The sequence below is a fragment of the Eschscholzia californica genome, unplaced genomic scaffold (assembly GCF_041429995.1).
Source record: "Eschscholzia californica isolate CP2 unplaced genomic scaffold, dmEscCali1.0.p SCAF_5, whole genome shotgun sequence".
NCBI lineage: Eukaryota > Viridiplantae > Streptophyta > Magnoliopsida > Ranunculales > Papaveraceae > Eschscholzia > Eschscholzia californica.
Window position 1 is genome coordinate 49,957,855 of NW_028238472.1, and position 24,967 is coordinate 49,982,821.

A 24,967-nucleotide genomic window follows, 5' to 3' on the forward strand; every position below is an offset into this window, starting at 1 on the left:
CCTCATACAAAATGACAGGTTGAGACGGACCTGCTTTGTTTTGTAGCTAATTTTGTTCAGTTGATTTGTTTGTTGATTGATTCCATTGATATCACTTTCTTATTGAGAGAAAATAGAAGTGTCTTATCGTCCTATGCAAGATGAATAGGAAAAACTAGAAATTAGGTGCCAAGCCAAATTTCTTGATTTTGTTAACCCAAAAGACAAAAAATATTTTATTGCCTTTGGGTACTACAAAATTTTATAAAATAGTTTCTTGTCTTTGTAGTCGGGTTCCTTTTCGTTTTCCTTTTTCCAAACTTACCAATTACCATGTCTCTCTCTCTTCATCGATCAAGGTCATCGTCAAGATAACATAATCTCTACCAAAAGAGAAGAAAATGTAGCTTAATCTCTAGCCAAGGGGATTTTTTTCGCCACTTCCATCTCGGGGGTGAAAACTTCGAACCAGGGATTGAGCCACTTTCTTTTGGGGGATGAAGACCCCCTCCGCAGTTTGCGGAGGGCAAATATTATTGTTGAATATGATCAGACATAAAGGCCGCCAGAGATTGAATAGAAGTAATAAACACATAAGACAATATAACCCACAAACTCATACGCTAGCTTTTCGAAATGATATTGTTCCGCAAACCAAAGCGAAAACCACTCCATGCTTAAGCATACTACTTAACATCACATACATGACCAACAAGACAACATCCTCTCTGAAAGCAAGATCACAAATAAAGCAGATAACACCATAATAGGGTCTCACGGACAGAACACAAACCACTAGACCACCAGAAGCTTATTACATCAAGGGAACCTAAGCACATTTCCAAAAACAAACCTAATATGCTTCATTGCCAAGAAGATGAAGAAGGAAAGCTTCATAGTCTCCTGAAGTTTCCTTTGCCACTGCATTTTCAAGGGTTACATTGTTCCTCAAGTAGTACTTCTCCTTGATCTCCTTCAAATCCTTTTCCGCTCGCCTCACGATTATACGGGTAAGAGTGTCTTCGTCAGTTCCTCGGTTATTAATTGCAGTTCGCAAGGCCTACACCAAAACAAAATCGCCCCAAATAGTCATTTCATGTTCTTTCGAAAAATGGGCTCTTGATACAAATTTAGTTTACTACGTTTGACTCGAATAGATCCAAAATCAATCTGAGTCTACCATTCAAACGACTCGGACATGACAACTAGGCCAAAACAGACATTCTGAAATCTAATTCAAATTTTGAGTCAGATTTAGAATATGAGTTAGAGAGGAAAACAAAGACAGTCTAAATTGTTCATACCTTTTCAAAATAATTAGTAGGTTTAACGATGCAACGGACTGCAGTGCGTAATGCTGCTAAGAACTCATCTGCAGGATCTCCGACTAAACTCTACAAAACCGATGATTAATTTGTTAGGTTCGATAAAATTTAAAATCGTCTCAAGAAGCTGTTTTGAATTTCAATACCTTTGTAACTGAAACTTTGTGTTCATCTTTGTAGCAATTGAAAGTTGCATTAAGCTGTGCTCTGCTCCTTGTAGTTAAAATTCGGATAATTTCATCATGATGGAACTCCTTGCCTTGAATGAGCTCATGAAGAATATCCGCTTCAGTTTTTGCAAGTCGTGTGTTTATCTCACAACCATCGTACTTATATGTACTTACTAGAGCAAACAAGAGCTACAAAATAAAAGACATAACATATGAAGTTCGGTCCACTTAATACAGTTTGAATGAAATCATCGATCATGAAAACTTAGAACTTGCCTTACGAAAATCTCCTGTGGTGTGAAAAGCGATATCTTCTTCCAAAGAACGCTTGTGATGCCATTGATAAGCACGTTTCACGGCCAAAAATTCATCAGGAGAAGGTACACATGCAATTTCTATGATCACACGATAATCGGGTAATGGTCCATTCTTCAATGCAACATTAACTAATACAACATCCCTTTCGACTGGGTCCAACATCCACCGGTATACCACTTTCTAAGCACATTTAGGAAATTAAGTTACAAATTGTATCGAAAATTACAAAAAAAATATATATTAAAACAAGAAAAGGGTAAGTGTTGAACCTCAAGGTTACCGGAGAGTTCATGTTCAAGTCGTTTGATGAGATCTTCTTGATAAAGTTCTTCATAAGCTTGTCTAATTGCTCCTCTTTGAGCCGCATTTCTATGTGCCAGTACTGAGATTAACCTTTTCTCATCCGTTCCCCACCCTAGAACAAAAGTAATAATTTTGTTTTAGATATTTTGCAAAAGGATCATGGAAAAGCTTGCCTAAGGTACAAACATTTTAGTTAAGTCTAAAGTGTCTCGTGATTTTGTGTCAGATACAAATATTTTTGTAAGATACATAACGTTTCAACTAGACCTCTAAAGATATGTTACAGCCGACCTAAATTACTATCTAATATGTAATAAATGTGTTCGAAGTTGTATCATAAAGCTTAACTTGTCAAATGGCTTAGGGTTGGTTTATCTTGTAACTTTTAACGGGTTTGGACAGGCATTAGGCTTTAATTTTTTAGACCAATCGATGAAGAATTTAGACATGGCAATACTTTCTTTGGACAGGCAATGGAGGCCGAGGCTATTGCAGCTTGATTGGCGGTTCAACTAGCGCTTAATTTGCCGGAATATGGTTGTCTATTAGAGGGGGGTGCAGTGACTATTATAAAGGTGTGCTCGAAAGAGAAGGACAACATCCCACGGAGAATCCGACCACTTATCATGGATATTACAGAAGAAGCTTCCAGACTACAAAATAATGACTTCTTTTTTTTGTAATCGTGAAGCTAATAATGTAGTTCACACTCTTGCTAAACGTGCTTATAATAGCTATCTAAATCAGACTACGGGAATCTATCAGATTCCAAGTTATCTTGTAAGTCAGTCGGAGACAGATTTGTCCAACATGAATTCAGGTTCTAATAGCTAGTAAATTGAGGTATTAACCTCCTTTCACCAAAAAAAAAAAGTTTGAGCTAGAGAGCAAATCCGCACTCCAAAATTAAAGGTACAAAATATGTGAATTTTTTCGAAGTGGAAACCAAAAAAAAAGATTTGTTGGATCATTTTGGAGGATATAAGTTTTGACCTAGAGAGCTCTAACCAATTTTTTCATAAAAAAATGACCCATTAGACTTACAAAGGGTTTTAGAAAAGATTAGATATTTGGACATGGCAATCAACTTGATTAATGGGAAAAACCCAAAAATCAAAATCCCCTGATCATAATTAGGAACTAAACAAAAAAATTCAAACACATGCATATATATATAGAGAGTAAAAATAAAATGAAATTAAACCTTTTACAGCTTTTCTAATGAGTTCAGCATCTTCAGCAGGAGATGGAACTTGGTCTGGTACAACAATGGTTGCCATCCTCTCTTTCTTTTTCTCTTTCTAGATTTCTTTCTCTCTCTGGAATTCAAAACTTGAAGATGTTTTTTTCTCTTGTTTTTGTTTCCAAATTTATAATGGGTTTATCAATATTATTGAAATTAACGCCTATTTGTCTTCTTCCGTTTAAAAATTATTAATTGTGCCAAGTGTCCCATTAACTTATTCAAAATTTGGATTATGTTATCACTTGTTTTTCTTCTTTAATTAAATTAATTAAACACATATTTAAAGTCAGTTTTTGACAAAGTTATAGACTAAATTTTCTAGGCTAAATTTTTTGACAAAGTTACCCAAAATATTCCTAGTTTTTTGACAAAGTTTTGGAACATTCTAGCAAGAAAATTGTGAAATTTTCTAGGCTAAATTTTCTTTTAAACAAAATATTTAATTTTTTGGGAGTTCAATTGTTTAAATCTAAGTTACATGGATGCCTCCGATCAAGATTTTGTAAAAAATTCTACATATTTTACATAGAGAGATAAAACTCAAAAAATGTTGACACATTTGTTTGATCTTTATTTGTTTGATCTTTAGCAGTATAAAATTATGTCTTCGATTGACTGCTATCAATATATTTATTCGGGATCATATCTTCCCTTTATTTTCTTGTTTGTGAATTTGTCAATGTTTTCCTAATAAATTCGTTAATTCCCCTCTCATGTGATATTTCTTTTGCTAAAAGGTCCCACAATCACTTAACCCACTAAGTCTAACTTGTGTATTCAATATATTTTTGGATCTTGTTCAGAAAGAGATAATATATTGATTATTGTGTCAACACAATATTTAAAATGTCGATATGTTTTTAGATGAATCACGCAATGTTTAAGAACCGAATCTTGTCATTGTGACAACTATTAATCAAGGCTTTTAGATGTCCAATAGTGAAAATGTTATATATAGGTCTAACACTAATGCAAATAGACAGGTTGAGACTAACCCGCTTTATGTTTGTAGCTATTTTGTTCAATTTACTTGTTTTGTCATTTGATTCTATTGACATTACTTCCTTATGGGGGAAAACAAGAAATGACTTGTTATCTTATGCAAAATCGATAGGCAAAAGTGACAAAAATATATTTCAGTGGATACCATTCTCAATATCTTTTTCAGTAAAGCTATAATTAAAAAATATTTATTTTAATAAAATTTAAAGTACCCTGAGAAGGATTTGAATCTTGAGCTTTTGAGTGTGAATGAAGAAAATGTCATAAAGTTTGTTTAATGTTGCAGACTAAAAGAAGTTATGATGGGGACTTAGAAACTTCTTATATATAGACTAATAGACCTAACTTGTGACCCATCTTTTGTTTTATTAGTGTCAAATAACATGAAAATATCACTAGTTTCTTTTAGTCAGAATTGCTAAAAGTATATGTAGTAGTTCAACAACTTTTTAATTTCTTTTTTATGAAATTGTCAATACCTCAAGTGAATTGAATGAATTTTCTTTTTTTTTTTGCTTTTTTTTTGTTGAGAAATGAATTGAAAGAAATTAAGTTAGGAACATTTCTTCTTTGGTAATCAAAAGTAAGAGGTTCTCACATTTATTCCAACAAAAAAAAAAGAGGTTCTCACATTTCACTAAATAATTTCTTAGTTTGCGTCGTCTTCCTTAAGTGTTTGTAGTAAGTTATGACGGTTGCTAATACCCCTTACCAATTATAAACAGAGATATAACCAAGAGAAATTAAAATCTGAATCTTAAGTGTTTGTGGTAAGTTATGACGGCCGGTGATCCCTACTGGTGAAGACGATGATGTGGTGTGCTGAAATGATGTGGCAGAGAGAGAAAATGAGATGGAGGAACGACACAATATTGTATAGGCCTTAAGTTTGTAACACAACAAACACATTATTTTACTTCGACTGACTATCAACCACAACTTTTCAATTTACCAGAATTCTGAGACCAAAAAAGGAAGCGGGGCACGGACCAAACACAGAAATTTTCCCATCTTTGAATTGTGAGGTTCTTTTAAATTGCCGTCCACGTGTATAATCGAAATAAATCAAACAGTTAACTAATTTACTTTTCTTATCTCGGAATAATATTCATTTTAGAGAGATAGAGAGATTTGGAGAGAGAGAGAGAGAGAGAGAGAGAATGAGCAGCATCATCGGGAGTGGGATGGGTAAGGTAGTCGGAGTAACCGGAGCTTCAGGGTACATAGCTTCATGGCTGGTGAAGCTTTTGCTTGAGAAAGGTTACACCGTCAAGGCTTCCGTTCGCGATCCAAGTATTATGACTCTAATCTCTCATTCCCTTAATCTTCTTTGATTTTACTATCATGATTTCAAGGATGAATTACTTCTTGTTTGATTCAATTGTTGTTCTAATCTTTAATGTAATCCATAATTCCATATATTTAAAAGTTTTTGTAAAATCATGTTTGCTCAATTCAGTAGTTTTCTTAAGAAATCCTAATATTTGATATGAAATGTATAGCGAAAAATTCTTCGAAGTACCCCTAAATGATAATATTAATGGAGCTTGATTGTGGGTTTTTCACGAGAAACCCTAATTTCCTCTGTAATTGGTTTTCACGTTTGTGGAACTAGTAAGTAGCTTTGATGATGTAAACTAAAGGGTATTAAGTCTCCTTCAATCTTGAAAATTACTTGTTTTTTAAACAACTTTAAGACTCAACCATAAAAATCTAATACTATAATAATATCAATTGGACGTTATTTTTTTTTGTTGTGAAGCCAACTTTTGTTTGGTAGTATTAGGAAAATCCAACTGGATCTACTACGCGACCCGGCTAGAAGACCCGACTAGGACTCGGCCACCCGAGATCGCTCACCCCAACCGTGTAGATCTAGAATTCCTTAGGTAAGTTCGATTTTATCTAAGGTATCCTAGATTTACACTGTTGGGTGAGCAACGGATCTAGGGTGTCCGAATCCGAGTTTCGGGTCTTCTAGCTGGGTTGGGTAGATCCAGTTGGGTTTCCCTAATATGTAGTAACATATGCTAGAGAGACCAGAGTTTGAATCTTACTGTTTCTGCAAAGTTGGAGATGTTTTTCGGAAACAACACCTCTAGTCTGAAAGAGAAATAATTTCTTGATGCTCTAACTCTTTTTTTAAGAGTTTTTAATCAATTACTACATTTGAGAAGTCATTTGTCAAGTCAAAGAATTATAGTTATGTTCTTTGAAGCGTGTATATTAGCAAATGCATGAAATGGGAATCCACTCTCCTTTTTGAGGTTGATAAGTTGAAGTATCATATAGTGTTACTTGATGACATTATTAATTTGACGGACTAAAATTGCTATTTTCTTGAAAATTGTAGACGATCCAAAGAAGACCGAACACTTACGTGCACTCCATGGAGCTAAAGAAAGACTTCATTTGTTTAAAGCAAATTTATTAGAAGAAGGATCCTTTGATACAGTTGTTGATGGTTGCGAAGGTGTATTTCATACAGCTTCTCCATTTTATCATGCGGTCACAGACCCACAGGTTAGCCCCTATACTGCTTCGTTGAAGATTTATGTATCTTTGTTGCTTACTTCATCGTACGATTGTACTTCTGTTAAATTCTTAAAGCTTTTTTACCTTTCAAGAATGTTTAAAAATTGAAACGACTACAAGTTGAAAAACTGTCGACTTTCCAGGTTGAATTACTTGATCCCGCGGTGAAAGGAACGCTTAATGTTCTTGCTTCTTGCAAAAAGTACCCTTCTATTAAACGAGTCGTTATAACGTCCTCTATGGCTGCGGTTGCATATACTGGAAAACCACGGACTCCTGAAGTTGTAGTTGATGATACATGGTTTTCTGATCCAGAGTTATGTAGGCAATCAAAGGTATCTTATGACCATCTTATGGTTTTTCTACTCTTATCTGAATGCTTATTAAAATCAACGAACACGGTGATTCGGCCCCGCCCCCGTGGTTGAAATTTTCATATATTTTTGTTTTAGTTTCAGTAATATGCGTACAAGAACGAGCCCTTTTTTTAGTTATGGATTTCAAAGGTACTGTTTCGGCAAACACAAATGACATATTTGTAATGTTAACAAAAGATTTTCTGCTGTAAATTTAAATAATATGTCCTATGTTAAACGGACACTGGGATCAAGTATCTTCACCAACCCAAGTCCAAAGTGTCGTTGCTGTTGCTGGTGGTAGGACGGGCGAAACTAGGTGTGGTCAAAATGCCATCACCTGGGTGATCATCACATAAACTGCTTGTGTTAAGTTTCTGAAGAAAGCACATTTAGTTTATGATTTTGATTCAGAACATAATCATTTTAAAGAATATGCATTTCTAATTTATTAAAAAACATGGATTGTACATTCATATTCACATGCGGAAGTTATAAACAGTGATCATCCTTGTAATTTATTACCGTAGTTTGAATGAACAGGAAGTTCTTATTCATGCCTTTAACGTCTTGTTTGGTTTTTTACCAGCTTTGGTATTTACTTTCGAAAACATTAGCTGAAGAGGTTGCTTGGAAATATGCAAAAGAGAATGGGCTTGATATTGTTACCATAAATCCAGCAATGGTGATCGGTCCTCTGTTACAACCAACACTTAATACAAGTGCTGAGGCTGTTCTTAAGTTAATTAAAGGTACGCTCGGTTCACTCGAAGGTTAACCTATTCAATTTTTTTCTACATGTTTGTCATAATTACTGTTTGTCTGAAATTCTCAAATGCAACTTATTCTCCATAGAGACTTCAATATGTCACCACCAAGAAGTTTCTCGAGTAAGAAATTGAAAATCCACCTTCATTTTTTGAGCGAAAACTTTCACGAGCTTTACCTTCAATAGTTATTAAATAAAATCAGCTATATTTCAAATAAGCTTGTATAATTTCTTAACCAAATTTTGTTGCTAGCCTATCTATAGGCATTACGTAGGAAACGGGAGTCGGTGACACTAATTAAATTGTGCCTTTGCCCCTTAAATATGATAAGAAAAAGAAATACGAGGAGGTGTTTGGTAGCAATGAAATATATTCCACGGGATTGTATTCATTCCTACGAGTTCTACGATTGACTATGTGGGAGAGGAGGCACAAATTCCATGAGATTGCTTCAAACTACATTTTTTTCATGGTTTTGCATTAACGCGCCCACGGAGACATGGAAATTAAATCGCAAAATTGCAACCAAACAATAGAAACTAATTTCTTTAAAACCCACCCATTTCCATGAAACTAAAGGTGCTATCAAACAGAACCTAAGGATATGGACCAGTTTTTGCCTTCTTGTTTGTGCATTTTTGCCTTCTTGCATATGTCGTTTATATATATGATGATGTGCACGAACTTTTATCCTGTGCAGGACCACCAACATACCCTAACGCGTCTTTCGGATGGGTTCACGTTAAAGATGTTGCGAATGCACATATCCTAGCATTTGAAACTCCTTCAGCTAGTGGAAGATACTTGTTAGTTGAACGAGTTGTTCACTTCTCTGTGCTTGTACAGATTTTACGTGAACTTTACCCTGACATTCAGCTTCCTGAGAAGTAAGCTTTTCTAAACTGTTTACGAGTTTTCGCAAACAGAAGTGATGTATAATAGAATTATGACCATGGTTGTTGTTTTTTCGTTATTGGCAGGTGTGCAGACGAGAATCCTTTCGTACCGACGTATCAAGTGAACACGGAGAGGACAAAAGGGTTGGGAATTAACTTCATTTCTCTGGAGGAAAGCATCAAGGAAACTGTTGAAAGCCTCAAACAGAAATCTTTTATCAGTTCACTATAAGTGGCGAGGAGGAGGAGGAGGAGAAGGCTGTCTACTAATAAATATAATAATAAGAGGAGAAACTGTTGAGGCTAAATGATATACAGATTAGGTTTGTTGGTTGCCTTATTTCTCTGAACATTGGAATAACATTTTTAGACCCAAAGTGCAGTCTTTGGATATTCAATTATTTTTTCGATTTTGAAATTTGGTTGTGGATTCTGTGGGTAAAGGGCATTTGTTGCCCAGATAGTGTAAAGTGAAAATAGTCAACCATAAGCTGGCAGGAATTCACAGTCATCACTTGGGATACGGCTTTCTATGTACCATGCTTCAACGTGTCACTGAAGTACCCAAGTGAAGTATCTGCGTGCCCTAATGTCTCCTACTAACAACATGCATAAACTAGTAGCCAAAACACATTTAATAACCAGACAACCGCCTTTTCCCTCCCTCATAGCTAGGGTTTCTTTTAATTTTAATTAATATATATATAAGACACATCAATTATTATCCATACCTTAGACTAAGGAAAGAGAGAAATGGAGGAGGAGAAGAAGAGTAATGGTGTTAGTCCTATTAAAACTAAACCACCAGCACCACCACCACCACAAGAGGGAAAAAGGGAGGATGATAAAGATGAGGTGGAGGTGGCGCCACCACTAATGGCACTGAATCATGTGTCAAGATTGTGTAGATCAGTTGAAAAATCAATAGAATTTTATGTGGGTGTACTTGGGTTTGTTGAGATAAAACGTCCACCTACCCTTAAATTTGAAGGAGCATGGTTATTCAATTATGGAGTTGGGATACATCTTGTTCAATCTAAGAAAGAAGATAGATTACCAGATGCCACTGAGGATTTAGATCCCATGGACAATCACATATCATTTCAGGTACTAGTATACACGCATTTCATATAATAGTATTAGTATATATATGAATGTAATTTCTTCACTTAATTTTTTTGTTGAGATAAGCACGATAACTGCCTTATTTAAACCATGAATAAACGAATGAAAGAGATTTGAAGTCACAAAAAGGAGGTCTAAAGTCCAACAACATGAAAGAGGCGTAAAGGCCGATAAATCTTGATGGTAAGCAGATTCGATCCCACGATCTCATGGACTTTAGAAGGGTGTAGATCCCACGACCTCATGACTTAAGAAGGGTGTCCAAGTGCTGGTGGACTAAACAAACATGTCCTGTAATCTGAATGTTTATTTGGCAGTGTGCAGATATCAAAGCAATGGAGGAGAAGTTAAAGGACATGAACATAAAATACATGAAAAGAACGGTGAAAGGCGATGAAGAGGGTAAGAGTAGCATAGATCAACTATTCTTTAAAGATCCAGACGGGTTCATGATCGAGATATGCAATTGCGAAAATCTCAAACTGCAACCTGCAAATTCTTGCGGGGGTCGTATTCGACTACCTTATGACAGACATAATCCACCATTGAACTTGGATCATGAGGATGATAAAGACAATGCTGTAGATGCAAACCAATAAACAAGAATTAGTAAAGGAAGTTTTTAGAGCGATGGTCCATTTCAAGATTGAGTAGTGAACTTTTGTTGTTGTGGATGTCTCTGATATAAGCCCTATTTAATTTCTAGTTTGATATTTTAGTACTATTGTTAGAAATTCATCTATTTAACTTTAGGGGGGTAGTGGAGCAAGACTTTCGCGGACTCTTGAGAGTCCGCGAAAGTCTGAGGCATTCAAATCTAGACATTTGAGAGTCCACGAAAGTCTGAGGCATTCAAATCCAGACATTTGAGAGTCCACGAAAGTCCGAGGCATTCAAATCCAGACATTTGAGAGTCTATGAAAGTCCGAGGCATTCGATTGTAGACAAAATATGTCCCAGATTTTGGTGGACTTCATAGTTTGATGAATTTGTGAAGGATTTGGGATAAATTTGGAAGCCAAAATGTCTTTCAAAAAACAGGAGACATTTGAAGTCCATCATGTGATCAAACAACAATAATAATATTAAAATAATAAATGTCTACCAAATGTCCATCAATGTCCACAAATATTCACAGATGTTTACGAAAGTCGAAAAATATATTTTTGAAATGTTAGTATAAATATATTATTTCATGTGATTAAACAATAATAATAATATTAAAATAATAAATGTCTACCAAATGTCCATCAATGTCCACAAATATTCACAGATGTCTACGAAAATCGAAAAATATATTTTTGAAATGTTAGTATAAACATATTATTTCATGTGATTAAACAATAATAATAATATTAAAATAGTAAATGTCTACCAAATGTCCATCAATGTCCACAATATTTACAGATGTCTACGAAAGTCGAAAAATATATTTTTGAAATGTTAGTATAAATATATTATTTCATGTAATTAAAAAATAATAATAATATTAAAATAATAAATATGTACCAAATGTCCATCAATGTCCACAAATATTCACAGATGTTTAAGAAAGTCGAAAAATATATTTTTGAAATGTTAGTATTAATATATTATTTCATGTGATTAAATAATAATAATAATATTAAAATAATAAATGTCTACCAAATGTCCATCAATGTCCACAAATATTCACAGACGTCTACAAAAGTCGAAAAATATATTTTTGATTAGCACAAATATAATATGCATTACACATTTTGTCAATAGACTCAAGATCTTAAAATGTCCCCAGGACATTTTGTCTATGGATCAAATGTCTTGAAATGTCTATAAAGACATTTTGTCTCCAAACTCTCAATGTCTTGAAAATGTCTATGAACACATGTTGTCTATAATAACTCATCCGAAATGTCCTTTTTCCATGGTTGTGTCCTTTTTCCAAGTTGAAGTCAAAATTAACATAAAAGAACCACCCTCGTGAAAAAGGTAGATGGTAGATAACTAGATATAGTAGTACAAAAGTTGTATATTTAGTAACCGAATCAGACCAAAAGTTGTACATTTAGTATCCGAATAGACAAAACCAGTTTGACTCAAAAATGATTTGTACATTTAGTATCTGAACCGACTAAACATTTCAAATTTCAAACCAAACCAGTTCGACTTGGCGGCCGAAGTCAGGTTTACCCTGATGATTAGCTGGGATTCTAAAAGTCTATAACTGAAAGAAATCGATCAGATTATGTTTAAGTCAGTACATTCATAAACATTACAATTTCGTATTAAAAAATATCATAAAATAAGAAAAGAAACAAAAAAAAAAGAACCATCTTAAGCAGCACTTCTTTCTTTTCTCCACTTCCTCATTCTTGAATTTGAGGATTTCTCTTTTTTCTCCATATGACTCTTCCTCCAGTCAGTCACTTAGTCCTCATAAGCAAGAAGCCATTCTTGAGCAAAAACTATCTTGCATAAGAAAATGTAAGCAAAACGGGACTCACTTGAATTTCCATAGCCTGATGAAGTTACTATTGTGTGTTGTCACAACCTTCTTCATTCCAACAGCTAAACATGTAATGGGAGGTCGTCGAGAATGTTTTGGTATTCTATCGATATCCGCATCTTCTGAGAGCTTTCTTGCCTTCTTCTTTTCGATGATAATACTTCTGTTTTTTGACGAACTTCTTCCAATTAGACCTTCATCCATTACGTACCTAGAAACAACCTCACCCGTATCTTGATCTAGTATACGCAGCACCCCGTCTATTCCACCAACAACTAACGATGAAGTGTCATTTCTCAGGTGTTGCATAGAATAGATGACATTTGGACTAATTCTCTTTTCCCATAGACGTTTCATCATCCTGAAAAGGAACCGGAAAACATTAGCTCAAATGTCTGTAACGAAGTAGGCTATCAGTGTACATAAAGATCTTATACTTGCTGCAAGCTAGTGGTATACCACTATCCGAACGATCAAATGCGCAAGCACATACATACGCAAATACAACTCCGCAGATGTGTGTTAACGAGACCAATTGTACGCATTTTATCTGGTGGCAATTGCTCGATTTGTAGAGGAGAGCGGAGAGCCTACCCGACTTCGTTCCTTCTCGCAAGTTGTCCAGGCGTCCCAAAAGTGCCTAGCTTTTCTACTCCAATGTAAATAAAAAAAAAAAAAAAAAAGATTTCCCTTCGTGTTTCCCGTTGCATGCCAAAAACGCATTTGAAATCATCTTACTTCGTATTTTATCCGAAGTTCTGGATTCTCTTGGGTAGAGTACGTAGCCAAACTTTTGAAGTAAAAAAAGAGCATAAGGTCGAGGCAATTGCTTGATTATTGATTAAATGACCTAAACTGGACTAATGTTTGAAAAAGCGATCGAAGCGGATGCATCGAGGCGCGCTTCGCTTCGATGTGTAACCCAACCGAATCGAGTCGCACGCTTTGGCCATCAATTTCTTGCTCTTACACTTGTATCTTTATATCATGGTAAATTGGTAGTAAAACTATGCGTAACCCAACCGAATTGAGACTTCGTATCATGGTAAAACTATGTCATGTTAGGTTTTTACACTCTTTGAAATTATTTTTCTATATATATATAAAACTACGTATTTTACGCATCGAGGCACCGCTTCGCTTTTTGAGAGCCCACCGCCTCGAGGCTTAAAGCCGTATTTTCGAACATTGACTGGACTTTCCATTTAAACTAAGCCGAGCAAACACAGACAGAGTTCCAAGATATTCGAACAGTATGTATAACGAAAATTTCATGTGTAAGGCACTAGATTCGACATTGTTTTGTCAGATTCTAAACATGGGTTATGATAACAATACCTTATCTTACATATTGGCTAAGGGCTTTGGCACCTAGATTGTTTAAGCCACTTGATGGTCTACGTACGCCTATGGCACGGAAATTTTTTGTAGTAGGAACTGTGCAAGACGGCCAATGGGTCTAAAACTCGAAGACAAATACGGCTTGTGCTGAGACATGGTGTACCATTGTCACTTACAAAATTGAAAACCACTTTACAAGAAGTGATGATTATCGCTGTTATATGATAATGTCAAATCCGCAAACACAAACTGCACGGCACTCCAAAATTTCAACATATGCAGCGTCTAGTTATAATAAAGCTATAGGGCGCACCTTAAGTCCCAGCAATATGAATATCCTGAAGTTGATCCAGCGAATACTAAATGGGAGCATGAGTTGTAACACAAGCTCTTTATCCCTGACATGAAAAATTATAAAGAAATTCTCATGTTCAGAAAGCAAAATATGTGGCGAAAACTATTACACAGATATTAGTTGTGTACTAGACAAGTAGACATAAGATGATTACCTGTGGAATCAGAAGGCTTCAATGAAGCGACGCGTTGATGAGATGAAAGACTTGCTACTGAGATTGAGCCGAGTGAGGAGCCACTTAAAATAAGTTGATCATCAGTTAAAGCCAAACATGTCAATGGTCCAACATCCATTCTGAAATTACGAAGTAACATTAAAACTCGACAATAAGGTTTGTAACATCCATTTTCTAAAATACCTAATTAAGAAAATACAATACATGAAAGAGTATAAAAACAAATATTAGATTCTTATTTTGAATAGTAATTAGTAACTAAAAGAAAAGGGATTCCATAATTTCCAGCAGAGAGTTGATAACTTGAAGTTGGAAACATGTCATTTGCGACAAATATATTATGGAATATCTATCCATTAATAGTTATGACAAGTTCGAAATTCCAAACTAGGAACAAGATCATATAATAGTGTTGGTGTCGTGGCCACCTGAGCCACCATGAGTAGGGAATATGAAGAATGCAACCGTGATCAACTCCAATAAACTGGTAAATAAATATGTAATAGTATTGGTATCATGGCCACAGAAATGAAACCCTAACTTACATAATTTATTTGAAATGGGCCAGAATTTCGAAATACTAAAAAAAACATACACCTTAGTACAAATGTGAAAGAGATGAGGGGGTTCATGGCTGTTTTAAGAGTCTCCCATAAAAAGAAAGAACGAGGGAAAAAAGATGAGAACTGTGCACAACTAGCAGGAGTCTAGAAACAAATGAAAAATCAGTCCTCTTACGCACTTGATAATAGAAGAACACTTCTTGCTATACATATCAAAGATTCGAGCTGTCCCATCTCCACATCCAACCACAGCCTCAGGATCTATGTAGCTGCAACAAAATGCAGCAAATTCAAGAAAACTGATAACACACTCCTGATCCTTTTCGCTGAAAAAAGGGTACTCTAAAAGATCATCGAGCAGACTTCACCAATCAATAATGAATGAAGGGAATCAGTATCTGCAGGTTCAAGTTTAAAAGTAGCGACAAAAATCAACCCTTGTCATAAAGTGGAATCTTTAGTCATTCCGATGCATAATTCATGGGAAAGCTCATGCCCCGGGAATGATCTGACTTTAAAGTGGGACACTCGAAGTTTCAGCACAAGCGACGATTCTGGACAAACCTATCTTGTAAGTGGGGGCAGCTGATGTAGCTGAAAGCCGCATTTGAGGGCCAACTCTATTAGGTTGTACTTCAGTCAGGCATCATCATACCTCATTGTGTTTTCAGTGATTACTCTGATCCTCTTATCATTCAATTGACCTATCTTGTAAGTGGGGGCAGCTGATGTAGCTGAAAGCCGCATTTGAGGGCCAACTCTATTAGGTTGTACTTCAGTCAGGCATCATCATACCTCATTGTGTTTTCAATGATTACTCTGATCCTCTTATCATTCAATTCACCCATACCATCATATGTATTTTCCAAATTGTTTTGTCTCAGAACACATTATCTGGTCAACATCGAAAGGAGTTGATATTGACAACTACTCCACCTTCAGTACGAAATGTATTTTCCTATATTTTCTTTCACGTGACAAATGTAAGCATTGAGCTTCAATGATCCATACCGCATGCATAAGCCCCTTGAAAATGTCCCTTCACGTGAAGGGAAAATGCTTCTTTGCCCATGACGCTTCCAAATGCAAATACGAGTTCCAACAAGAGCAACAACCTACAAGGAGTTAACAAAGGAATATTAGGAAGTTATGAAGCATATGTATTTTTGTAGTTAAACTAGAATTCATGCACATAAAAAAGAAGTAGATCATCTTATAGTTCACTCCATTTATTCAGTCAACAGAAAAACTATGAGAAGCGAATGATGTCATGTGAGCACATAAGTTGCAGCCCTTTCCTCTTGCTTTCTCACGAAAGGCCTTCTTTCTTGTCTAGTTATCTGTCAACATATAATATTCTTACCTTGTCCAACATCTATTAACTAAGCAGTCGGAAGTGGAAAAGGCTCAAGAACGAACAGAGATCCCAATCGCCACCGATTCGAGCCGAGTAACTCGGCTAAGTTTTCACTAACTCCTTTAGGTGAGTGTTTATATGTATAAAGACTATATATCCATGTATACCAAATTAAATATAAACTACATATCCTGCAAAGTCTAACTCTACTCATTCAGAGAGCTCCCAACAATAGAACAATTATGAAAATACACATAATTGGATGCTCTTTGGAACTAATAAAAGAAAATATAAAACTAAGCTTCAGTACCTTGCTCTCATCAAAATCAAAATCAGCTAAAGCAGCTACATCTGGTACAGAAAATTGTTCCAAGCATTTGTAGCTATCCAACGACCAGATTCGCATAACCTAGCATCCAGTAATTGAATGAGAGGTTAAGTGGTTAACATTCTGAATTAGTTCATTTTCTAATTTCTAAAAGCTTAAAGAACCCAATTAAATGTGAAAATGAATCAGAATTCCTCATATACTAATAATAGAGGACGAGAAAGACGAAGGGACAAACAAAACTGACCGCCTTAGTTTTCTTTCAAACAAATCCTTCTTAGATAAGGAAAAGAAAATTAGTGGTTTCTTTCCTCGACATCAAAATTAGTCAAGTCCTCAAAATAAAATCCAAAACCTCCAAAAGAGTCCATTTGCATACTGGCAGAATGTGGGGAACAAAAATGGAACTTTCTCCCAGATTCAGTTATAACTTTTGACAAATTGTTCAATAATATATTAATGTATTTGTGGAGATAAGATAAAATTCTCTAATAGCTTACCAGTGGAAACTCTTTCGAAAAATAAACTCAACATCGAAACATATGCGTGCAAAGAGTTAGAACAATATAAGGTTATACAAAAGATTACCTTATCTCCCAAACCTGTAAGAACCGTACCCATCCTCATACGGCACTGATCAACCCTAAAGTGAAATCGAGTAAGCAAAAAGGCTAGAAAATAATGATATATAAATATATGTATATATTACATTTCATGTCTGGAAAACCCAATTGAATGAATTTGCAGATTATATATGTAAGCTTGCTATAACTCCGGTTAGATATTAATTAGTTATGCAACCACCATCAAATCGACCACCATCGAATCGTTGACTGCAATGGAATTTGATACATATATTTAAAACGGGAACACGATTAGGAAAAACACAAATTATCATAATAAGTGAACCGTATGAGTAAATTGAGATACATAGTGAAATCCACGACACAATAAATGATCTGAGATTCGAAAATAACTTTTAAGTGGTCGCAACCTTGAATGTCGTGAAACAAACTCCATTAAAGGTGAAACACTAAGTAAAAACCTAATCCAAACAAGTTACGATAAAATAGACAATATAAATATCAAAAACGCAAAACCCGAATTTCTCTTATATGGAAGATAAATTTGATTGTACCAGCAGAGAGCTGTAAATTTAAGTGATCACATTTATACTTTTTGAACATCATCTGTAGAGGCAGCATAACAACACTCAAGAAAATAACCTATGCTACAAGACAACGGAGAACATGAAGCAAGAATAGTAAATAAAAAAGATTGAAGTAATGGCCACGAGGAGAATATCAAGCAACAAGGTAGAAAATGGGTAAGGTAGAAACTAATGTTTGGACAACATTAAACGTTCTTTGACATATAGAGGAAATTATATTTTCTAGAGAAATTGCGAAAGTTGGTCATTTCATTTAGCCATATATACTAGAAAGTGGAACACCGAAACTCCAAATAGTCCATTTCTGCAGGCAAGTTAATAACCTCTTAGGCTAGAGGAATGTGTACCTGACAGGGAAGCAAAAAAAATTACCTTTATGTATTCAAAAGAACAATTAAAACTTTCTGAGTGTGAGAAACAACATCTCACAAATATTTAAGCAACAGAGACCTATGGAAGTTAGATTAAACTAGTAACAAAACAAATAGGTTAGGACGGTATTATGTCGAACAAACTTTTTAGAAGGACATACGAGGAGAGCCACATTCGAATTTAAAGTGAAGAAAGTGAACAGAAGTACCCGGAAGAGTGACCCTTCCATTGATAAATATCTACAGTCTTGTTCTGTAAAGACAATCTATGTTGCTCCATAGCAATCTCCTCTAAATACATATTCAGTGACGACACTGAACTAGTATCTACACTAGAAAGCCTTCGAGTAGCTTGTTGCAGCTTCTGGTATTGCATTCTCAATAAATCTGATGTATGGATGACATTATGCCTGTTAAGAAGGACATGAAAATGTTTAAAAGAAAAAGAATCACTGCTCTTGCTGTTGTTTCCCTATTAAGTGAAGTTCCATTTTAAGTAACAAAATGAAATTCAGTACCACATTCCCCACGTGAAGCCCACTTCAACTGATGTGTTCAGTCTACTGGAAAGATCAAAGTTTGAATCCTACCGTTTCAAAAACAACCACAATATAGTAGGTAAATTTGACCGAAGGAGTTCAGGTTGATTTTGTGAGCAAAACACATACCCCGTGTCACGATTCGTTCATGTTGTCTTGGGGCAACAAGATCGAACTCACTAGTGATAAGTACAGAAATACTGAAAAACGGGGAAACTGACCAAACCTCTTTACGGCCAAATTTTATTTTGCCAAAAAAGATCCATCAATATTTTTTAAGGCTTCAACTCTCAATGTGAGGTTTGCTCGGGCAAGATTTGCACAAATTCACTAACGTAATGTACATAGTCTGCACGGGTTTACATAGGTTTGCACCAGGATCCCAAGCTTACGAAACGACGAGCAATGCTATAAAATGCTACAAGTCAAAACCTACCCTGACCTAAACGAAATCAACTATCCTCAGTTCTGAGTGAACTCTTTCTATCTCATGATGAACTTTTTCACTCTTTTGATGGACAGTTGATTCCTACTTAGCTCTGGAGTAGGTCTACTTTTGTAGTCTCTTCTGTCATTTTTCAAAAACTATTGACATGTCTTTTCAACCAACTAGGTCTTCTGACCAATTTCATGAAAGAAAAAACTCCAGCTTTCTTTCCAATACTTAATTTACCAACAAGCTTCATGAAGACTAACCTCCTAAAGGTAATCTTATCCATGACATTAATGGTAGTGACAATTCTACTTGTTTAATGGGGGGAAAACAATGAGAACGAATTTCAATATCAAAAGTCAGAATCAGTAAAAAAAGAAAAAAAAGAGAATTTCTGTTTTGAATTTAATAAGTTAGGGTTTGTTTCTACTGAAGTAATGGTACCAGGATTTGCAGACGGATGAGGAGCGGATGAGATCGAAATGATCAAGAGAAGAAGAAGAGAATATGATTGAAAGAATGTCAGAATCAAGAGATTTAATTGCTGTCGGAGTTGTTCTTGAGCTCTTCATCTTCTTCTTTCCGTTTCAACAGTGACCGGCAAATGTTGTCTGGTTCTTGTTCAAAGGAGAAGATTGTGGACTGTGTCACCGTCTCCCCCTTGTTTGGTTGACTACCAGTTCGGGACCTTCGGGTTGTGTTTTAATCCAACCCAGTAGTATATTGTTTCTCTTTTCTTTTTTTTTTTCTCTTTTGAGAATCGACTACGATCTACGTTTGTCGTTACAAGACATAGATACATTGAGACAATGTGATGAACACAAATACTGTCGAAATGCTACTAGGTCTAAAGCCCGACGAATAAAAGGCCTATGGGCCGACGAAGTAAATGGTTTAAATGGCCTATAACCTATATAAATTACTTTATTTATATCCAAGTTCAACAATCCTGAATTCGCACTTTCATGGAATCGAACTTGGGACTAGAGTATATGCATCGACCAACTAGGGTACTACTGGTAACCAACTAGTATTGTTGTTATTTGATACAGTATGTTTTAAAAATGTGAAAAAATGTCCTCAACCGCTACCACTCATGTAAGTCTGAAATGCATTTGGTGCATACAAATGCATCAGAACCAAGATACTATTCTTCGAAGAAAATCTCAAATCTAAAAAGTGAGTGGATTTATGATTATATTTTTCAAATAAGCAACATACAAAAGTAATATCTTTTTTTTTTTGTTGAACATACAAAAGTAATATTTGCCAATCATATTCCTGACTAAACCTGTGATTACTAAAAATAACGTTAGTATTTTTTTATAATCACATTATTCTTTTATACAACGGAACTGCAGAAGACGTTTTCGATGTCTTGTGAGTTGGTTTTAACCTTTGATTATCTTAAGATGAAATTTAAAGCCTATCTTTTCACAATAAAGGTCTCATTGAGGAACATAGAGTATAAGAGAAGTTTTTGTTTTTGGCGCCCATCTCTCATCTCTCTTGTCGAAAGACCCTTCAATACTTATAAGAAATAGTCAAGACTCTTTATGGTGTGATAAGATTATAAATATCAACTGATATATTAACTAAATTAAAGATTACGAAATAAGTTGTTTTTGCAGTATTTATAAGTCACTGCTAAAGCACATAGTTGGGGGGCAGTTCTTACAGGGTGGCGTACAAGATTGTGGTGGTCAGAAGTGGTGGTGGTAGTAAAGAGAGATGCAAATAACCAAATAAAACACTTAAAACTTCAAATGGAGAGTTGGAGAATACAACTTAAGTAGCAAATAAGCAAAAACAAGTACTTTAATATTAGGCTAACCACATAACATAATAATACTAATCTATTTCTAAACCCAAAAGCTATCACCATACTAAATTATTATTAACTAAAATCTAAACACTAAAGCCTAGGCCCTAGGATTAAAGACTACTGCTCAAATTTAAACAGCTTGAATTTCACCTTCTTCCATCTCAATTTTCTTCTCGTCCTCTGTTTCATGACTAATGTACTTGTACCACTTAGCACATAGCACATAAGCTATGAAATTTATTGCAGAAAGCACGACGAGTAAGAAGTAAAACCTGTCCACATGCCCTAAGTTGAGATCTTCAGGAATCCAACCAGGCTCACTATTTCGACCCGTAATCCCCATCACTATGTTGATAATGAAGCTGCTAAGGAAGTTCCCTAGAGAGATAGATGCCATACACAATGAGCTTCCAAAACTTTTGATCCCGTCCGGAGCTTGACTATTGAAGAACTCTAGTTGACCGACATACATAAACACCTCAGATGCCCCAACCAATGCATATTGCGGAGATTGCCAAAGTATGCTAAGCGAACTAGACTTGGATGCAGAGGTAACCCATTTTAGTCTTGCAATCTCCGTTAGACCAGCCGCTAACATAGATAGTAACCCAACTATAAGTCCTACTCCCATTCGCTGAAGCTCACTAAGCCCTTTGGGGTTTCCGGTTAATTTTCCAGAAACGGGCACGAGTAAATACCGATATAGAAATGTGCATACTAGAACGCTAATAATATCAACTACAGACATACTTGCTGCAGGAATCTTAAAATCTCCGATCTTTGTGTTCATTACTTCTCCTTGCTCAACGAATAGTGAGGCCATTTGGGTAAAAACAACTGAATAGATAATGGTGCACAACCAAATCGGTAACATCTTAATCACAGCTTTAACCTCTTCTACTTGTGTTACTGTGCAAAGTCTCCATCTGTTTTGCATATCACTTTCCGATGAGTCCTTTCTTGTTATAGTTGCTGCCTTATCGAGGAACCTACCAAATCAACATGAAAAAAAAGTAAAGCATTCAAATCTAGAAGGATTGAAACAACATGAACTTTAAAAACAAATTTATCGTTCTTACATATTTACCTTAACTCGTGACTGTGGGCAATCTTTCTACTACCTTTTATTGCTGACTCTGTACCTTCCACCTCATACAACTCATCACCACGAGAAGGTATGGAAACCTTCCATTTTTTGAATGTCGCAACAATCACTTGAGCGACACGTGTCAGCGGATTACCACATGGCTTATAGTACTTGTACCCACGTGATCCTGCCAAGAAGAGAAGTAAACCTAGAACAGCTGAACCAGTTGATGCCAAGAACCCAAGTGTCCACGAACCTTTATCTTCAAAGTACACAAGGATGGTATTTGAGAAGAAAGAACCCACATTTAGTGCAAAATAAAAGTAAGAGAAAAAGATTGATCTCGAGTGTCTCCCAACAGGATCATTCTCGTCAAATTGGTCAGCTCCAAAAGTAGCTATTGTTGGTTGGTAACCACCATATCCCAAAGCAACCATGTAAATCGATATGTAAAACATTGCAACTCCTACTGAAGATGGAGGGTTACACTTGGTAATCGGATCTCCACAACCTGACGGCTTGATTAAGTACAACCACGAAGCAACTGATAACAATCCAGCACCCTATATAATTTAAACATCAAACCATCAATAAAAAGAAGAATGGCATCGAAGAACCAAATTAAGTGAAGTAGTACTCACCGCTACAAGGATGACTTGAAAAATTGCACATGTCAAATATCGACCCCAGTAAGAATCACTAAGGAAAGCTCCAACAAGTGAGAACATATAAACCGTTCCAGTCCACTTGCTAACACTGTTTGCAGCCGTAGCATTGTCATATTCAAGAACTCTTGTTAAGAACAAAACCAAATTCACTCCGACACCGAAGAACGTAAGTGTTGCTAGACCTTGATTCACTGTCAATTATTTAACACAAACATAGATCGTATATATAAATCACATTGAATTATACACAAGAAAGACTAAAAAAAATTTGGTGTTTATAAAATTACCCAGTAAAAGTATAGCTGACTTCCACCCTTTTGAGTTTGCCTTGTTTTTCTTGCCGCTTGGTTTCTCAGTAATTTCGGCATCATCAGTAGTTGTAAGAGAATTCATCCTTTCAGTTTGTTCATTTTCAGTAGAAGCATGGGTGTTTAAAGAAATTGGCTCTGGTCCATTTGAAACCTGAACAAAAGATATATGTTCTAAACTTCTTCTCTGTGGAGCATGCAAGTCGTTTCTATTTTTTTCGAATGAAGCTTTTGATGATACATTACTCCGTATCAACTATATCAAACATTCGAAGTTTGCGTTTATCTCTTACATAAAGGTATTTGTCATTGTCCCCGTTTGCGTATTTGTATGATTTTTAGTCTAATTCTAGTTCACTAGCAAGAGATATGCATACTAGCTAAAAGTGTACTAGTTAGGTATCAGAGATTAGGACTGTTACAGCCAAAGCTTTGAGTTTGTGTCTATGTTATATGCTAAACAATATCCTGCTCAATTAACAAGATGTCTAAGAGTATACTAGGTTAAAAATGGGCTCTCTCTTGATCGTTGACGAATCTGATTATGTACCATCCTCAAAAAAAACCATATATGGGTCATTTCAATTCTAAATTTAGATTCAAAATTTGATCCACCATTTTACTCAATCATTTAACATTTCACTCGTTCATCTAACTCGTCTGAATGACTAATTCAATTTTTTATTTTGGGCCAGGGCTTTGGGGAAAGCTAAATAGTTTACAATGACACATGGAACGACTATTTTACCATGACACCAAAAAAGAAGAATTTCGATGAAAACCCACCAAGCGACTTAAAAGATACTATAAACAAACATTCAATTTATTAATAAAATAAAGAAAAATAACCTGAGCAAGAGGTGCATTGTCAAGATTCACATCAATCACAGAGGCCATTAATTATTTCTTGTCAATCTGCAATATTTTCAAAATCCAAACATTATTGTATTTTCAGTGACAACTCCATTTAATTCTTTCATAAAAAAAAAAAACCCAAACATTATTAAAAATTTTAGATCATTTCAAATCATCTTAAAATATTAAAATTTCATGCAAACATCACAAACCAACATTACTAAAGTCTGTAGAAATATTTAACCTAATCTGTTTTTAATTTTAAGAAAAAGAAGAAAAACTTACTACTAGTACTTTTTGCGAGATTTGGTAACAGAGAGAGTAACGTGTTCCCAAATTCTTCCAGATTCAGGTGAAGAAGAAGGATCAATATCAATCACAATACTACTTCTTGTTCTTGTCCAACTAGCTCTATTCAAGAAATCACTACTACCCGAACACTTTATTGTCATATATTATTGGAATTTTAACTGATACCCACTAATACAAGAAATATATTTTCCTTTTACTGTGAATGAATGAATGAATGAAGAAAGAAGAGTTTTTGGAAGAGAAAAAAGAATGAAGAAAGTAGAGATAGAGAGAGAGAAAGAAAGGGTTAAGTGTATGATGATGAAGGGAGGATATGAAGAGTTCTGACTGAGTTTATAATATAAATCAGATCACAACTAACTACCCTATTTACATGGCACAGTCAAAGATGTTATTCTTATCCACGTGAACTTAGCTTTTTTTGGGATGACCCCTTCATTCATTAATATCTGTTAAATGCTCATTTTTCTTTTTTTAATGAAATGTGAAATATTATTAAGTCAAAAGAGTGTTATTAAAATAGATATTCACTAAAAAGTAAGGTATATTTTTTCAAGTCTTCGATCTATTCTTCTGTGAGCCCGTTTAGCTAGCTTTTCCGCTCGAATATTGAGAATCTTCTTTGTATGATCAGATTTGACGCTGTCAAGTTTATTACTGATCTCTTTGATTTTCCGGATGTGGATCATCGATTGTTATTGGATCTTGTGTCTCGGGTTTTTCAGGCAATGGATTAGGTTTATATTGTCCTTTCTACTATGATTGCCTT

The 24,967-nt window shown here is 35.3% G+C and overlaps 5 protein-coding genes across 6 annotated transcripts; 2 read left to right on the forward strand and 3 right to left on the reverse strand.

The window, feature by feature from the left end:
- Nucleotides 1-583: 583 nt before the first annotated feature.
- On the reverse strand, nt 584-3,549 carry LOC147540176 (annexin-like protein RJ4). The gene is made up of 6 exons (XM_086641295.1): nt 3,300-3,549; nt 2,062-2,207; nt 1,751-1,972; nt 1,451-1,663; nt 1,284-1,373; nt 584-1,039 (listed from the first exon to the last, which is right to left on the reverse strand). The coding sequence occupies exons 1-6, from the start codon at nt 3,373-3,375 to the stop codon at nt 833-835; spliced, it is 954 nt and encodes a 317-aa protein (XP_086497421.1). The 5' UTR covers nt 3,376-3,549; the 3' UTR covers nt 584-832.
- A 1,711-nt stretch (nt 3,550-5,260) lies between these two features.
- LOC147540177 (phenylacetaldehyde reductase-like) lies at nt 5,261-9,318 on the forward strand. The gene is made up of 6 exons (XM_086643518.1): nt 5,261-5,636; nt 6,697-6,866; nt 7,022-7,213; nt 7,824-7,986; nt 8,705-8,891; nt 8,985-9,318. Exons 1-6 carry the CDS (start codon nt 5,504-5,506, stop codon nt 9,130-9,132), a joined length of 993 nt encoding a protein of 330 aa, XP_086499644.1. The 5' UTR covers nt 5,261-5,503; the 3' UTR covers nt 9,133-9,318.
- Nucleotides 9,319-9,364: 46 nt separating this feature from the next.
- On the forward strand, nt 9,365-10,777 carry GLYI8 (Lactoylglutathione lyase / glyoxalase I family protein). The gene is made up of 2 exons (XM_086643519.1): nt 9,365-10,007; nt 10,343-10,777. The coding sequence occupies exons 1-2, from the start codon at nt 9,654-9,656 to the stop codon at nt 10,622-10,624; spliced, it is 636 nt and encodes a 211-aa protein (XP_086499645.1). The 5' UTR covers nt 9,365-9,653; the 3' UTR covers nt 10,625-10,777.
- A 1,241-nt stretch (nt 10,778-12,018) lies between these two features.
- Nucleotides 12,019-19,865, reverse strand: LOC147540179 (F-box family protein with WD40/YVTN repeat doamin). Of its 2 annotated transcripts, XR_015226015.1 has the most exons (10): nt 19,588-19,839; nt 18,381-18,581; nt 17,218-17,272; nt 16,612-16,710; nt 15,956-16,059; nt 15,124-15,213; nt 14,361-14,500; nt 14,165-14,249; nt 12,266-12,871; nt 12,019-12,170 (listed from the first exon to the last, which is right to left on the reverse strand). XR_015226015.1 is itself a non-coding variant. In XM_086643516.1 (9 exons), exons 1-9 carry the CDS (start codon nt 19,713-19,715, stop codon nt 12,505-12,507), a joined length of 1,269 nt encoding a protein of 422 aa, XP_086499642.1. In that variant the 5' UTR covers nt 19,716-19,865; the 3' UTR covers nt 12,019-12,504. The 2 variants fall into 2 exon arrangements, 1 of the variants encoding a protein (XP_086499642.1); XM_086643516.1 differs by having other exon boundaries at nt 12,019-12,871; nt 19,588-19,865.
- Nucleotides 19,866-20,881: 1,016 nt separating this feature from the next.
- LOC147540180 (protein NRT1/ PTR FAMILY 7.1-like) lies at nt 20,882-24,645 on the reverse strand. Its single transcript, XM_086643254.1, has 6 exons — nt 24,172-24,645; nt 23,881-23,946; nt 23,011-23,185; nt 22,697-22,914; nt 22,056-22,618; nt 20,882-21,957 (listed from the first exon to the last, which is right to left on the reverse strand). The coding sequence occupies exons 2-6, from the start codon at nt 23,926-23,928 to the stop codon at nt 21,099-21,101; spliced, it is 1,863 nt and encodes a 620-aa protein (XP_086499380.1). The 5' UTR covers nt 23,929-23,946; nt 24,172-24,645; the 3' UTR covers nt 20,882-21,098.
- Nucleotides 24,646-24,967: the final 322 nt, after the last annotated feature.